The sequence below is a fragment of the Candoia aspera genome, chromosome 6, assembly GCF_035149785.1.
Source record: "Candoia aspera isolate rCanAsp1 chromosome 6, rCanAsp1.hap2, whole genome shotgun sequence".
Lineage (NCBI taxonomy): Eukaryota > Metazoa > Chordata > Lepidosauria > Squamata > Boidae > Candoia > Candoia aspera.
This window is the reverse complement of record NC_086158.1, coordinates 100,512,807-100,527,483: the sequence shown is the minus strand read 5'-3', so window position 1 is coordinate 100,527,483 and position 14,677 is coordinate 100,512,807. Positions and strand designations below refer to the sequence as shown.

At 45.0% G+C, this 14,677-nt stretch overlaps 1 protein-coding gene across 1 annotated transcript in view; it reads right to left on the bottom strand.

Moving 5' to 3' along the window:
- Window positions 1-14,677, bottom strand: part of ARID5B (AT-rich interaction domain 5B) — a 165,203-nt gene that overhangs the window by 34,015 nt on the left and 116,511 nt on the right. The window contains exon 5 of the mRNA XM_063307758.1: window positions 7,836-7,951. Coding sequence (XP_063163828.1) covers window positions 7,836-7,951 — 116 coding nt within the window. The remainder of the gene's footprint in view (window positions 1-7,835; window positions 7,952-14,677) is intronic.

Below are 14,677 nucleotides of genomic sequence, written 5' to 3'. Positions count from 1 at the left end.
GTGCTTCTGTGGGAATTTCATTAATGGGTCAGCATATTAGTCCCTGGCAGGACTCCATGGGGAAAGCAAGAGCACCACTAAGCAGCCCCAGGGCTGTCAGTGGGCTGCCTTGATGCCCATCACTCTCCCTGGACATTTCTTTTAATAGGACGCCCACTGTGGCAGACCACAAAATAATGGACACCCAGGAAGACCCACCCATACTCTTGGAACACAAAAATGAAGGTGGCGGGGGTGACTAGTGAGCCAACCAGCCCTGAGAAACACAAAACTCAAGGGGAAGATTGAGAATGTCATCTCCCCCTCCATCCTGGGGACGTGGGGATCTAAAAGGGAACCTCTCCTCTTTTCTCCTCATAAATGGGGGCATTTGGTGTTTGGCCAGATCCTTCATGGTGACCATGTAGGGAACAGGCCCACTAAATGGTTCCTCAGTGGAACAAAAAGACCATTTTACCAGCCACAAGGGTCTCCTCTGTTGGAATTATCAGGGGTCAACTCAGCATTGTCTCATAAGCATAAGGGGGTCTCTCTAGCAAATGCATTTCTATTGTGCTTGTGGGATGTCACGTGGGTCACCTGACTTCCACTTCCTCCTCCTCCTTGGGCTTGGGGATTAACAATCTCCATTCCCCTTCTGGCACACATGCAAGCAGGAGGTGCTGGAGGAATGCAGCCCTCCCCCTACCATCTCGCTTGCACGCACTTTCTATTCCACACAGAAAGTGTCTACAAAGAACCAATGATGATTAAGTGCTTTCTCCTATGAACCTGCCTGTATCCAGATCTACTGAATAAAAGCAAGCTATCTCTATTTTTCTTCAACTAACTACTGTGTGAAGACTGAATTTATTTCAGAACATAATTAAGCTTAATGTGCAAGTTCTCTTTTTTTGGTTCACGCTTCTATTCTGCAAGATTGCTGTTTGCTGCTTGGAGTTCTTTTATTAACCTTTAAAAACTCCATCATCCTCTACTTTCTGAGAACAGCAGTGTACGAAAGTAAACATTTTTTTTCCTGTGTGACTGCAATACAAGAGCCCTGAGCTTATTTACATTTACGAAGTATTTATGGAAAGATGGGAAATTTTTTAAAAATAGACTGGTGTCAGACAAGATACTCAACTACAGAAACCCATAATTGTGAACATCCCAGGAATATTTGTAAGACTATGTCCAATGATAAACATATGAACTGATTTATGTGCATAGAAAATAAAACAAAATATTGAAAGGAAGGAAGGGAGGGAGGGAGGGTGGGTAAATGGCAGGATCCTATTAATTCTTTTATACACAAAACTTCCACTAAATCAAACTAGTGAATGTCAAGCCTTTATTATGTAGTATAATACATAATAATAATAATAATTGATAATGATACCACAATCTTAAATAAATGGTGACCATTTTGGGTGATTAAAAGTATTAAAATGCCCTTGTCAGAAAAGACAGGGAGGAGGTACATCATCTGGATACCGTATAAAAAATAAAACATACTCCTATATAAAAGAGACCTTTGATGACTGCATATCTTAGCAGGGACGTTTTCTTCATATATTCATGACCAAAATGGGGTTCTTATAAATAAAATATCTGGTATAAATGTCTTGCAGTGACGTATGAATTACTTCTGTTAAAATTTGGTGAGGGATCATCTATTTTATTGTGGGCTCAAAGTATAGCTTAAAATGGATGTGTTTACATGTCTTGTAACAGGAAACTTCTAGCATTCATGGTGAAGGGAAACAATAATGTGCATGTACAGCAAAAGGTCTTTAAAATGTAGGGAGTATCTTGAGGCTTATGTTACTTCAGATGAGACTCTTAGTTCCCAATTTCATTGAATCTGAAACTATCTGATGGTCATCAACTGCATCACTGATGGTAAAATAGTATCATCTCTGTGGTGAAAGAGAGAAAATTAGAGCCAAAATGAATTGACAATTCCTATTAATCAAAGGCTAATTTATCAGAAGTAAAACGAAGTAGAACAATGTATGATGGGGCCTCCCTTAAAAGTAGCGTAGGGTCAGGGGCCAAACTATGCCCAAACCAGTATGTTCAGAGAGATTTACAATATGGAGGAAAAGAAAAAGGAAGAGGAACAGGACATTCTGAGTCTTTCCTCTTCCTTTAATGCAAATATGTACACACATACACACACCCCTTTGAAACCCAACAAGTGAGACTGGTGAACCTGGGAAGATTCCAGACCACCAACTCTGAGAAGAATTTAATCTAATGTTGAAAGTTACTGAGGTTGTAATGAAGATTACAGCTGTCTTTACTTTCAACAAAAAATGGAGCTCTGCTCTCCCTAACTCAACACGACTAAGTTGAGGACTGGAACCCAGGGCTTTTTTGCTTACCGTCCTAACCCTGACCAGTTCTGGAGGAAATGGGGTAGGGTGTGATGCAGATCAAAGTGCAAAAGCTACATTGACCATGGGTACTTTTGGCCTTTGAAGGAGACCCTCGGCTTCCCCTTTGAAAGGGGCCTTGTGAGCTTTCCCATATGTCCTGGCCTGATACGAGCAGGAAATGGAGAGAATATGGTGACAGCTTGAAAGATCTGCTGGTTGAGCCAGAAGAGATCAAGGTCCTTCTTCTGCAAGGGAGGAGCTCTGTGGCAGTGAGGGATGGGTTTGCAAAGTGGGAGAGGGGCAGGGCAAAGGAACGGATGTACCCAGGAAGGAAAAAGCGAGTGGGATTTCATTTCTGTTCATTCCACTCAAATCTCCCTAATTCAACAAGGCAAGGAGGGGACTTCCCCCAGGGTCTCCAGCCGGGCACCTGGCCCGCTGGATTATGTGCCAGTATTCTTGTTTCGCTCCTCTTCCTGCCCCGGCACTGTGCTGGGTCTGGAGGGGTAAGGAAGGGTGTTAAGTGAAAAGTTCCCTTATGTGCTTTTCATCCAAAGTTTGTGCTGTATTCCATTACGCTTCTTTTAGAGCTGTCTGAAAGGAACCTGCTCACTTTTGTGAGGGGGGATTTGTGTTCCCCGCGCCCCCTTCAAGCTCCGATCCCACCACCTTTTCCCACCACCTTTTCCTTTACCCTGCTGCTCTCGTCTAAAGTGCCTCTGACCATGTCCTGCCTTGTTTTCCAGACTGCTCAATGCAGCCACCAATATTCAGGGACCCTTTAAAAATGGGGCGGAGGGGGATAGTGAGATGAAAACCAATTAATGTCAGGAGAACTTGCTTTACATGACAAATGAGGTAATAACTGAAACAAAAGACATGAAAAGAACATGGTGTGTGTGTGTGTATGTCTACCTCGGGCACCTTCATGCAAATGGAGTTTAAGTAAATCCCATTTAAATCAGTTGGATTTATTTCTAGGTAAACACGCGCAGAATCCGACTACAGTTTTTGGCTCTAGTGATCGCTCAACAAACACACCAATGGCCCGAAATGTTTCCAGGCTCCTGTTTGCAGAGATCACAACCATGCGAAACTAACCCAGAATCAGTGAATGAAATTGGTTTGGGAAAGGCGGGGGTGGGGGGGCAGGAGATGGATTTGGGTCAGTCCTTGGCGGTGGGGGAATGGGCTTCTCATAATGTTATCTTGGACCAATGGAACATTTTTGTAAAGCTTAAAACTGAGTTTGATTTTACAGTTTATTCAATTTAAGCATTCAGACTCTTTGTCCTAATTAACCAGTGCTTCTAGGCCAATAATTTATTTTCACAAGCAGCTGAAGGAGATGAAATGGATAATAATAATTTATTGGACCTTTAGAAATACCAAAGTGAAGGTCTTGTTTTTATAAAGCAGTGAAAGATTGCTTTAAAAAAGTGAAAGTACTCATTTAAAAAAAAATACAATTAATACAAGAGAAGAAATTTTCTTGTGCATCTTGAACTCCTTAGATTCAATGATTAATGAAATTTAATTCCAATTGCTGCAGAAATAATTTAGGAATTGGAACAGTAACTCATATCATTGGGGTTTGTCCTACTGAGCTGAAACTGGTACAAATGCCAACATTACCTTTTCAAGGAAGCTGCACTTGGTTACATCTCCAGTGTTTTGAATTTAGCAAGGCATCAAGAAGAATGGACCCTTCAGGCAAAGGGAGGAGGGGGCATCCCCAAAAATTGCACCTTGGAAGGACAAACATATTTCTAACTTTTCAACATCAGACTATTGATATATGCTATTAATTAATATCTGAATTAGATTTTTTTTGAAAGATAGAAAGGAAGAAGAGTTTCAAACTCTTTGATAAAATTCTGGGGAGTTGTTTTCCTTATGAATAATTTACCCTTCCTTCTCTCTTTTTAAAATTTTAAGTCATATTATTGTCATCATAGTCATTTATACTGCTTCTGTGCAATTAAGTGTGGGTAAGAGTTTGGCTGGCTGTTTATTGGGCTTACACACAGCTTTAATTGTTGCCAACTCTAAGCAGTTTATGTAGCTGGTATCCATAACTCAGATTAAAAAACAGTGGTCAACATAACAAACAGCAACTGCAAGAGAGAACATCTCATCATGTAGCCACCACTCAGGCCTACTGAAGCAGACACACTTTGCTGGTTTCCCTAAACCCTAGGAGGGTTGGGACCAGTTCCAGAGAAGGGAGGATAGCAACTGACAAGGCTGAGTTCTTGGTCCCCGTTGAGGTCTTTCCCAGAGAGAAGCAATATGGAGAGAGACACTCCTGACCTTATTGAACAGGCAGATGTAACTGGGAGCAGATGGCCATATAGAACTTTAAAGGCAACAACCGACACCTTGAATTACACCCAGAAGTCAAGCGGCAATCAGCACAGCTCTCAGAGAAGAGGTGTTACACAGGAAACTGAGGTGTGCCCATAACTATTTAAGCTACCACGTTCTGGACCTGCTGTGGCTTCCAAGTGGTGGTCAAGGGCAGACCCATGAAGAACACATTGCAATAGTCTAAGTGAGAGGTGACCAAGGCATGAGTGACTGTGAGTAAAGTCTCCTGGTCCAGGAAGGGTCATAACTGGCATACTATACAAGGCCCTCCTAACCAAAGCTGCCACCTGCAACAGCATTGGGCTGAGGTATAAAGCTGAGTATCATCACTATCCTGATGATAGCTGTTCTGTACTGATAGATGACCTCTCCAGTGGCTTCATGTAGATATTAAATCAGAAAGGGGGAGCACTGAGGCCTAGAACTCAATCTCCCCCCTCCACTGGCCAGAACTGACCCTTTGGGAAGGAGAACAACTGCAAAATCATGCCTCCAGTCCCAACCCTCAGAGATGGACCAGAGGGATACCACAGTGAGGGCAATTGGAGGCCAATGACAGACCAAGCAACACAGGAGGCTTGCCTTCCCCCATCCTGGTCTCACCAAGTGTAACCCACAAGTGGGATCAGGGTAGGCTTGGTGCTGCACCCAAGCCAGACTGAAAAGGGCTCAGATAAGCTGTTTCCTCCAGGGCTCTATAGAGTTGTAGACCCAATTTAGAACAAAATTACTGATCTAGAACAGCATACGGTTTTATGATTCATTCAAAGTTGCTGCGAACATAAGTCTTCATATCTTGGCCAGGTTAATGGATTGTGCAAATTATTTATTCATTTTGTGTGAACAGTGCCATTATCTTATTGATTGGGTTAGGAAGGTAGCTAAAGTACTGTATTCTCATGTTTTGCCCTAAGCCCTCTAAATTAAACCTCCAAACAAAAGTTATTAATTGGCTTCCGAGAAAACGTCTGAAGCCACCTGAGATGGAGCAAGAGAGCAGCTCCTCATCCAGTGATGCCATTTCCCCAACAAGCTGTACTCCAACTGTTTATCTTCAGCCTTGCATACGGCCCTTGCAGACAAGCTCAACAGATGAGAAAGGATATGCAGAAGCAGACAAAATGCCAAACTCTTACCACATTAAACACTTACAATTCTGCAATTGTTTCTAATGATTTGCTGACGTGCTATTAACAAGCAAAGGACATATAACCCTATAGGGTACTTCACTGTTTACAGCCAATGCATGACTAGTGAAGTGGGGAAGGCGGACCACAATCTGCCTAAAGCGTGCCGCAGAGGAGGAGCATCTACTGACCAGCCTCTTGACTTTCATATGCTCACAGAGCTGGAGGAGGGCTGTACCTTTTTATTGAGTTCAGAAACCCCCTAGACCTCAAAAATCACATTTGCCACCAATTTCTCTGAACCACCATGATACCAGTCAATCTTACTTACAGACTAATAGCTCTTGGGTCCATAACAGGCCACAGAACTGAACAGTGTATTCAAAATTAGTAAGTCTTATGTAGTTTAACACTAGAGTGAAAATTATTGTTAGCATCCATGAAATATGAGGCAGATAAAAATAATAATTTAGTCACAGTAAATGTGACACGGAATGTTACACTATCATTTAACTTCTTGGATCTTCGATTCAGCTAGAAAAAAATAAGTATTAATTCTTCTCCCAAGGACCCCCAATGGTGGGTACAATGCTGAGTTCATCATTTGGCTCAAACCTCTCATTCTACAGATACCTGCCCCCCCACAAGGCAAAACACATTAAAAAAAATAGCTATATCCATTTAAAAAGAAGCCTTCTACAAAGGGATAAACACAAAAACAAGGTATTTATTATCCTCAGTCAACGTGTTGCCTAATACACAGACGTTTGCTTGGTGAGCTTTTCCCACCCAGCGCACCACCAAACCAACCAGTTTTGCCTAACGTGAATGCAGTTTTGTCTGGCAAAGCTCCCACCCCTTGCGCTGCAGGGACCCCATGGTGGAGAACCCCTTGGGGAAGTCTGTGAGGGAGGCTCAGATGGTCCCTGATAAGAAAGGGACTTCCTTGGAGCTGCAAGAAGCTGCTTGACTGAGCACCCCCTCCCACTGGAGAGACCCAACGGTCTCTCATCCCTCAGTGGCTGAGAGTTGAAAGAGCACAAACCAGGGATGACAAAGCCTCTTATCTTTGGAAGGCCCTTGTTCCAAAGTGAAACAAACTCAACGATCAACTAATTAATTGTATTATAGATCCCTACATATAATAATTTTAAATTATCAGGCATACTGAAGGACCTAGGGAGAATCTCCAGGGGTGTTGCCACTTCTTGAAGCTCCAGCTACAAAGGTCCAAGCAGCTTACGAAGGGGGCAGTTTACCCTGCCAACCAAAATCTCTTGCCACCAATGGTTGTGCATAAACAAAGGTCTTCTGGTAGGGAGCAGATCTGCCACAAAAGCGTTTTGCACATGGAGTGCCCAAACTAATGGGCTGACTGCCCTGGCCCTGCAGTGGGAGCAAGGGAGATCTTCCACAGGTTCCACAGAATTAGAATGGTGCCACTCCTGCCGTGTTTTTGGTTGAGATGATCTCAGTGCCTCAATTGGAGTCTCTGTGACTCGTCTTGCAACCAGCCGTGGAATGAACCAGATCCCTTCTCTGTTCACAATTAATTCTCCCCCCACCCCACCAAGACTCCTTCGAGGGAAGCTCAACTCCTGCCCACGGGGTTCCCTTGGCAATGGTGTGGGGGGCGTCTGCCCACCATCTTCCCTGGGGACCTTCCTCCCTTCCCAGTCTAGCCTTCCAAGATGGGATCTCCTGCAGGCCTCCCCCCACCTGCTCACCAGTCGGGCCTGCTGGGCTCTGAGAGCAGGCTGAAGCAGCACCTCAGGAAGGGGGCTGACAGCCACTAAAAGGGTGGGGGGGCTGCCAGGCACTGCATTACAGGGCTGAGCAGCACCATGGATTTGACTCCACGAGGGTGCCCTGGCTTCTTTTCCGTGGCCCCCATCCTTCTCTGAGATGCTGCACTGAAAAGGAAGAGCAAAGCCCATCTGAGAAGGAGACTTGGGGAGGTGCCCAGGTGCCCTACCTTGGCAACAGCTTTGCCGTCACAGTCGTTCTGGGGATCTTTAGTGCCACCGAGCGAGTCTCTTCTCTGCGGGTTGCACGACCTTTTCTTCCTTGGCCGGCCTTTGAGGTTGGGAGCTGAAAATAAACAGGCGACAGTTCAGTCCAGTTTCTTTCCAGACAGCCATAAAGCCGATCCCCTCCGAGAGCCAAATGAGAGAAGTGGTGGACGGGGACGAGTGATCTTCCCCGCAGTAACTCCACCAAAGTTGTGCTGTTTCTAGTCACGTGCTTCTGTGGCCGCCCCGCCCCCCCGCTGGTGACTTGGAGCGCCCTCACAGCATCACAGCCATCAAATGAAGTCTGTCTGTTATTCTGGCACAATGAGGGTTGGATGAAGTTGTCAGCGGGAAACGACCTATATTACATTTGCTCCTGGCTCATCTGCTGCTGTTTACATCTGAAAGAGCTGAAGGAAAACACAAAGTGCCTTTCTGCAAAACCAAGAGAAAGCAGCAGATAGCTGAACACACACACACGCACACAAACACACTGTGTTTTGTGATGTGCCATTGTCTTTCTGGCCACTTCCTAGAGCAGAAGATGCTGGAGGAGGCCAGTATTGTCTATTGGCAGCGAAGCAGGTCCAGGACCAGGAACACCATCATTGGGGGGAATTTCTATGCTGAACCGCTCTAACAAAACCAGATCAGTGTCTAACGTAAGGCCTTTATTGATAGTGCCCAGAAACTTCAGATTTATAGAAAATCAAGCCATTTTGAGTTGTGTTTTGAAAACTCAGATAGAAAGCCTTTTGCCTTTTTTGCAAAAGCAAGCACTGCTGTGGTGATGAAAAAAAAACTGATGGGGAAAGGAAGGAAGTTGTTTTGTTCGGTATGGAAAATGACCTATAAATTCAGTTATTGAATTCCAACAGCCTTAAACACGAGACACGTATTTACTCGGTGATTATAGTTGAGACAGCCTTCTGCAGAGCTTTCTTTTAGAGTAACCGTTGATTTTATTACTTCTAGGGACGATTATAATGATGTCAGAAATCTAAACACCACAAACCTCTTGAGTGGCTTCTAATTGTTTGTAATCTTACATTTGTCACACAAGAGGTTTTAGGATATTTTACGTTTTAATTAGCTCTCTGAAGCCTGACTGGTGCTCTGAAACAACGGGTTCCTGGGGGTGTGGAAAGGCAGCGGCCCTGCGGCTTCTTCGCCACCTGTTCCCTCCCCACGCCCCCAGACGGCCCGGCTCCCGAACCGTCGCCTCGCCGGCCAGAACACCCCGGCTGCCCTCCGAGCGGGCCGGACTGGCAGGCAGGAGCGCTGGGGACCACGGCCGCAAGAGCGGAGGAAGAGGAGGAACCGGCCGCCCAGAGCGTGGGTGATCCTTCGGCTCCCGAAGGCCCGGCCTGGGGCTGAGCGCGCAGCGCCGGGGAGCTCTCCGCTGCTGACCCGCCGCCGCCGCCGCCGCCGAGGAGCCCCTCCCCGCCTTGACGAACGCGGCTCCGACCCCCCGCCTAAGGCCATCCGGGAAGCCCCCGGAGCGCCCCCAAGCCCGGACCGAGGGCGGGAGGAGGAGACGCGGAGGGCGCGGAAGCCTCGGCCCCATTTCCTTCCAAAGAAGGGGCGCCAGGCTCCACGGGCACCCCGGATTGGTTGCAGCCCTGAAGCACTAAAACTCCAGGCTGGCCCTGGAGAAAAGGGACACGTTCAAGCTGAGCAAAGTCACCCGAAGATGCTCCAGTGGCGGGACCGGCTTCCCGTCTGGCTCAGGAGGACTCTCCTTCACGGAAGCGGGAATGAAGCGTGGCCGGTTCCCAGCAGGGAGTTTTGGAAAAAGAAACTTAAATCGAGCAAAGCATGTCCTGTCCAGAGAGAAAACACACACCGTCCCCCGCCCCGCTCGCTTCTCATCTTTAAATTTCATCGAGCTCACCCAAAACTGAAGTTTTAAGTGGCAGAAAAAGGCCACTTCCATAAATAGTATTCTTCATGCAGAAAATTACAGCGTCCCATGGCAGTAACGCTCCATTTCTTCTTTCTTCAGTCATGGAGGAATTTGGACGGAAATGACTTCTCTAGAAAGTTCATACTCCAGGTATGACATAATGCAATTTTAAAATGCACCCATATCAGATGTATAATTAAAAGTGTCTCAACGAATCAGCAAGGACTGTGGAATTTCATAGACTGGCAGAAGACAGTCTGACATTAAAGCAGCATTTCCATTCCCTAAACGGCTGCACACATTTACTTATTGCTCGTAAGTGACTAACACTTCCCTCAGCTAGAAAAATAAATAATTGATAAGAAAATATTTATAGTTTCATCTATTTATAGTATTCATAATGAAACTCTTATGCAAAAATATTTGACAGTGGCCCACTTCTTGCCAAAGGTATTTTCCTTTAGAAGCATTCAGAAGGTCAGCAGGAAGCAAGCATACTTCGTGTTTTCTTAAATTCTTCTTCCAAGAATCTCAGGTGAACATCTGTGCTAACATACACTGATGTTGTTTTGCTTTGTTTTAAGCACTTATACCAGATCAGCCACATATCTCCAGAAAATACCAAAGAAAAGCAAACTGAAATAAGCTTTTAAGAAGTAATAGTATCTGATCAAAGAATGGAGAAGCTTGCCAGATGTGGTACCTACAGAGACCATCTGCCAACATGAAGGACCAGACTCATCTTTTCTGCACTGATTGGGAGAGTGAATGCCCTGGGCGAGGGGCTGGATTATGGTGGTTTCCAAAGTCCCTTCCAAGCCTGAAATTCTATGATCCTGTGTTTCAGTGGCCTGTCAAGCTTTCCATTCTTTATTCTGCAGTCACGATCATGATCATCATCATGATCATTGTGATCATCATCATCACCACCACTGGCCGAGCATCAGGGGAAGAGGAAGAGGTGAGAATTAGGCCAACTCATTTTAAACCAACAACTGTTGATTGCTGGGTGAGTGAAACTGCAGGCAGTCACATTTCAGTTTAGACAAGGCTGTCCATTATTTTGAAGCTATTTTGATTTTCATTCTAGAAAAGAGAATTTTTGAAAGGACACAATTGTTTATTAACTTATTGATAGTCAGTTGCATGGTTCTTTCAGCAAACAGGAACTACATTTGGGAAACCTGGGGAGTCTTCCAGAGGCGAGACTGGGAGGGAACCAATTGCACCACACTGTCCTCCTCTGCTCGTGCAGTGCTGGATTCCCACTATAACTCTTCGGGGTGTGCAGAGCATTCGCATGGTTAGCTCTGAAGGGGCCAGTATCCCCAACCTGACATCCCCCCGTTGGACTGGTATGTGAGTCACAGCAGGTGGGGAAAGATGGGAATAATCTTAAAAAAGTTTTGCAGGTGTGTGTGTGTGTGTGTGTATTAATATCGCCCCTACACATCACAGATTTGGGTAGGCAGCTGAAACTGAAAGAAAGCAGGTTGTTCAAGGCTGCCTGGCACTTTTGTGGCTTCACCAAGATCTGGATCGGAAGCATCTTAATTTACAACCGTGTGTCTCAGCCACCATGTATTTGCTGCCAGGACACCCCAATCAAGATACGGAAAAGGGTATCAACGTTTCCTTCATTGGAGCACAACCGCAAGATGCCACGTAAAGTTCTCTGCCCTGCGGAGGTTAAGGTCAACCACAGCAACTTGAGTGAAACCTTACTTGCCATTCAGGGCCTCTGTTATAATGTGAAAAATTCATGCCTATCTGTTGAATACTTGTCATTATGCAACCCTTTTTTAATCAAATAAAACATATTTTGGCTGATATTAAAACAGGGTATTGAAAGGAGCATTAGCATAGCTGAGGTTCAGCCTGGCTACCTGGGCATTTTGTCAAAAACCAGTCCCACGGTGGAGGATTTTTCACAAGCAGGGAATGTGTTACCCTGTTTGACATACCTGGGCCACTGTCACAGCTCAAACCTGACACTCCTTTGGACTCTTCGGGCTGCTGTACACATGGTACAAGCCAAAAGCAACCTGCACATTTCAGCTCATCCATTTAGCCAACATATTAAGTCATTTTCAAAGACTTCCTCATTTTATTCTGATTCCTTATAGTTATTTCCTGCTTTGAGTATTCAGTTCTGGCCTGTAGGTACTAAGGTGTATCAGGAAGATTTTACAAAGGCATTATTTTTATTGTCTTCACTGAGCTCTTCACCCAGGCCTTCAGTGAGGGAGAGGGAGACCCCTCCCTTCATCGCACTTGCCATCTTTTACCTTCGTGTTTTTTGTTTCCTTTACTTTATTGTAATTTCTTTGTTTGATTGCTCTGAGCCGCCCAGAGTCATCGACTAGTATACAAGATGATGATGATGATGATGATGATTTTGGTATTACAGCTATGTGCTATGTTACCTCTTCTCCATCATTCACTTGCCTGCAGCTCGTATAGACCCCCCCCCCCAATAAGTGCAGAATAGAAAGCAGGAAGGGAAGGGAAGGGAAGGGAAGGAGCATTGGTCACAATTTCTGTCTGATAAAGCAGCAAAATGACTTAATTAACTGTCCAGAGTCACTGGGAGTCAGACGGCATATACATTATTAATATTAATATTCATAGCAGATGAATCCTTCATCCAGCTGACAAAGCAAGGATGCTCTTTAAGTTGGGTTAAAGAAATTGGAAACCCAATTCCAAATTTTAAAAATGGAGTTGGAATTCCAGAAGAAGGAAACCTTAAAAAATGAAACTGGAGGAAATATTCAGGAGATTGGAGAGGATATTCTTTTCAGTTACAAAAGGAGAGGCTGAAGAGTAGAAGGCCCACTACTAGCCCAACGTTCTCAGAATGCCTATGAAAAGGTATGCGTTTCCAAAATGCAGGAAGAGTAAGGAGCCAGACAACATCCTGGACAACTTTGTCAAGATTTGCTCAGATAGAAGAGGGGAAAACCAGAATATGCAATTTTGGAGACCACATTTAGCTGGTTCCCTGTTGTTCATAGCCTGTGGAACGTCTCAGGATGGGGCTGACATCTACACGCTACTGAAGAACGCAGTGAAGTCCTGGCTATAACTGGCCCCAGAAATTGCCAGAAGGAGCTTCAGGATTTTGCAACAGAAGGCGCCTGAGTCATCTTTGCCCACAAGTGGAAGGGGCATATACTACCTGATGGGAACACATTGGAGCCAATATTGTGGAGGAAGTCCTCGGGCTGATGCCACCAGCTTGAGTGTGACACCATGAAGCTCAGCATCACTGCTTAAGAAGAAGTTGCTTGAGGATTGTTTACCTAGCCATATTAATGCCCCCCACCCCCACCCCAGAGAAGCAAATATCTCATTTCAGAACAAAGCCATGTTCTTTTGAGAACAAAACCATGAGATATTTGCTTCTCCTATGGGGAAAATAAGTTGGCTGTTTTTTTCTAGAAAAGGTGGAGAATGGCCACTTTGGGGGATGCATCATCACAAAGTGCAGGTTTTTAACTTTAGGCTTATCTCTCTTCTTCTTGTCCTGCTTTTAAAGAACAGCAGGCTGTAGGTATTACTTTATAATTTCATGGTTAAAGGGGGAAAGTATATCAGTTAATAGACTAAACATATAAGGTTTAACCTCTTGAGTTACTTGTTTGTTGCTTGGAGGGTGTTTTTTTTAAAGGAGACACTACCCATATTACAATTCTTCAGATCCTTTTGGCAAGTTAGGACCAATGGATACTTATAGGCACCCCCTTCCTCCATTTTCATTTTGTAAAGACTACGACCTACATGTAGTTCCAGGAAAACCAGTTTTTCTCTTCTTTCACAAATGAGACTGAAGCAATCATAGCAAGAAGGAAGGATCTGTCTCTGCTGAAGTCACACCATTTCTAAGACAGCCCTTAATTCTACACCTGCTAGCACACAAGTGAACCAATGTATTCTCTAGATATATGCGTCCTGATGATACAATACAAGCTCCTTTGTTTTGGAACCCTATCTTTGCTAATATAAGCTAGGTCAGTCAGTCAGTCAGTCTATGATTATAGACCAAAATAAATGCTGAGTAATCAAAATAGAATACCAATGTCACATGTAAAGCCGGTAGGGGGATATATGTTTGAATGTGTCTGTTTCTGAATTTTTTAGAAGTATCCAACAGTCACTACCCTTTTGTGCGTGCACGTGTGCGCACGTGCACACACGCACAGAAACGGCCATGGAAGCAGCCTGGCCATACCCTCTTTTCTACTCTACTCTGCACCCAAGCTGCCTTGTGAAAAGTCAGACCATCATCCCTATTTCCATCTAGCAACGGTTTGATGTGATGCGAAACTGAGGTTATGAATATCCCCATTCACATCAATATGCCTGTGGATAAAAATTAAGCAGATGGTTTGGCTCTTTGAGTAATCAGAGACCAAGTTCTATAAAGACTTCCAAGGAGGCTCCCTGTGGAAATAATGGGAGGAGTGTCCGGGGGAAAGGAGCTGGACCCTGCTGGAACTGTCACTGGAATATATGATCCTTGTTTATTAAAGAACATCTCTTTAATAGCAAAGTAAAATTGGCCTTGGGCCACCACACCCAGAATCCCTAGGTAGCCCCTGGCATGATGCATCCAGTTGGCCCCGAGCTCTGAGTGTGTTTTTCCAAACTCTGGAAAAATTCCCAAGTGGCAAAGCAAACTCACCCTCACCCTCTCTGCCCTCAGAAAAGACCCTATTGAAGGCAGACTGTCATGGGCCAAAGGGGCACCAGGGCAGTCCACGAGGCACAAGATAACAAGTCAAGAAGTCCCTCTTCCTCAAGCGGCAGAAGGCCCACCTTGCGGGCTGCATGAGGAGAAGCCCATCTTGCAGGCTGCCTGGCCCACAGGCCCTTGGGTGGAGAACAGGCCCTCCC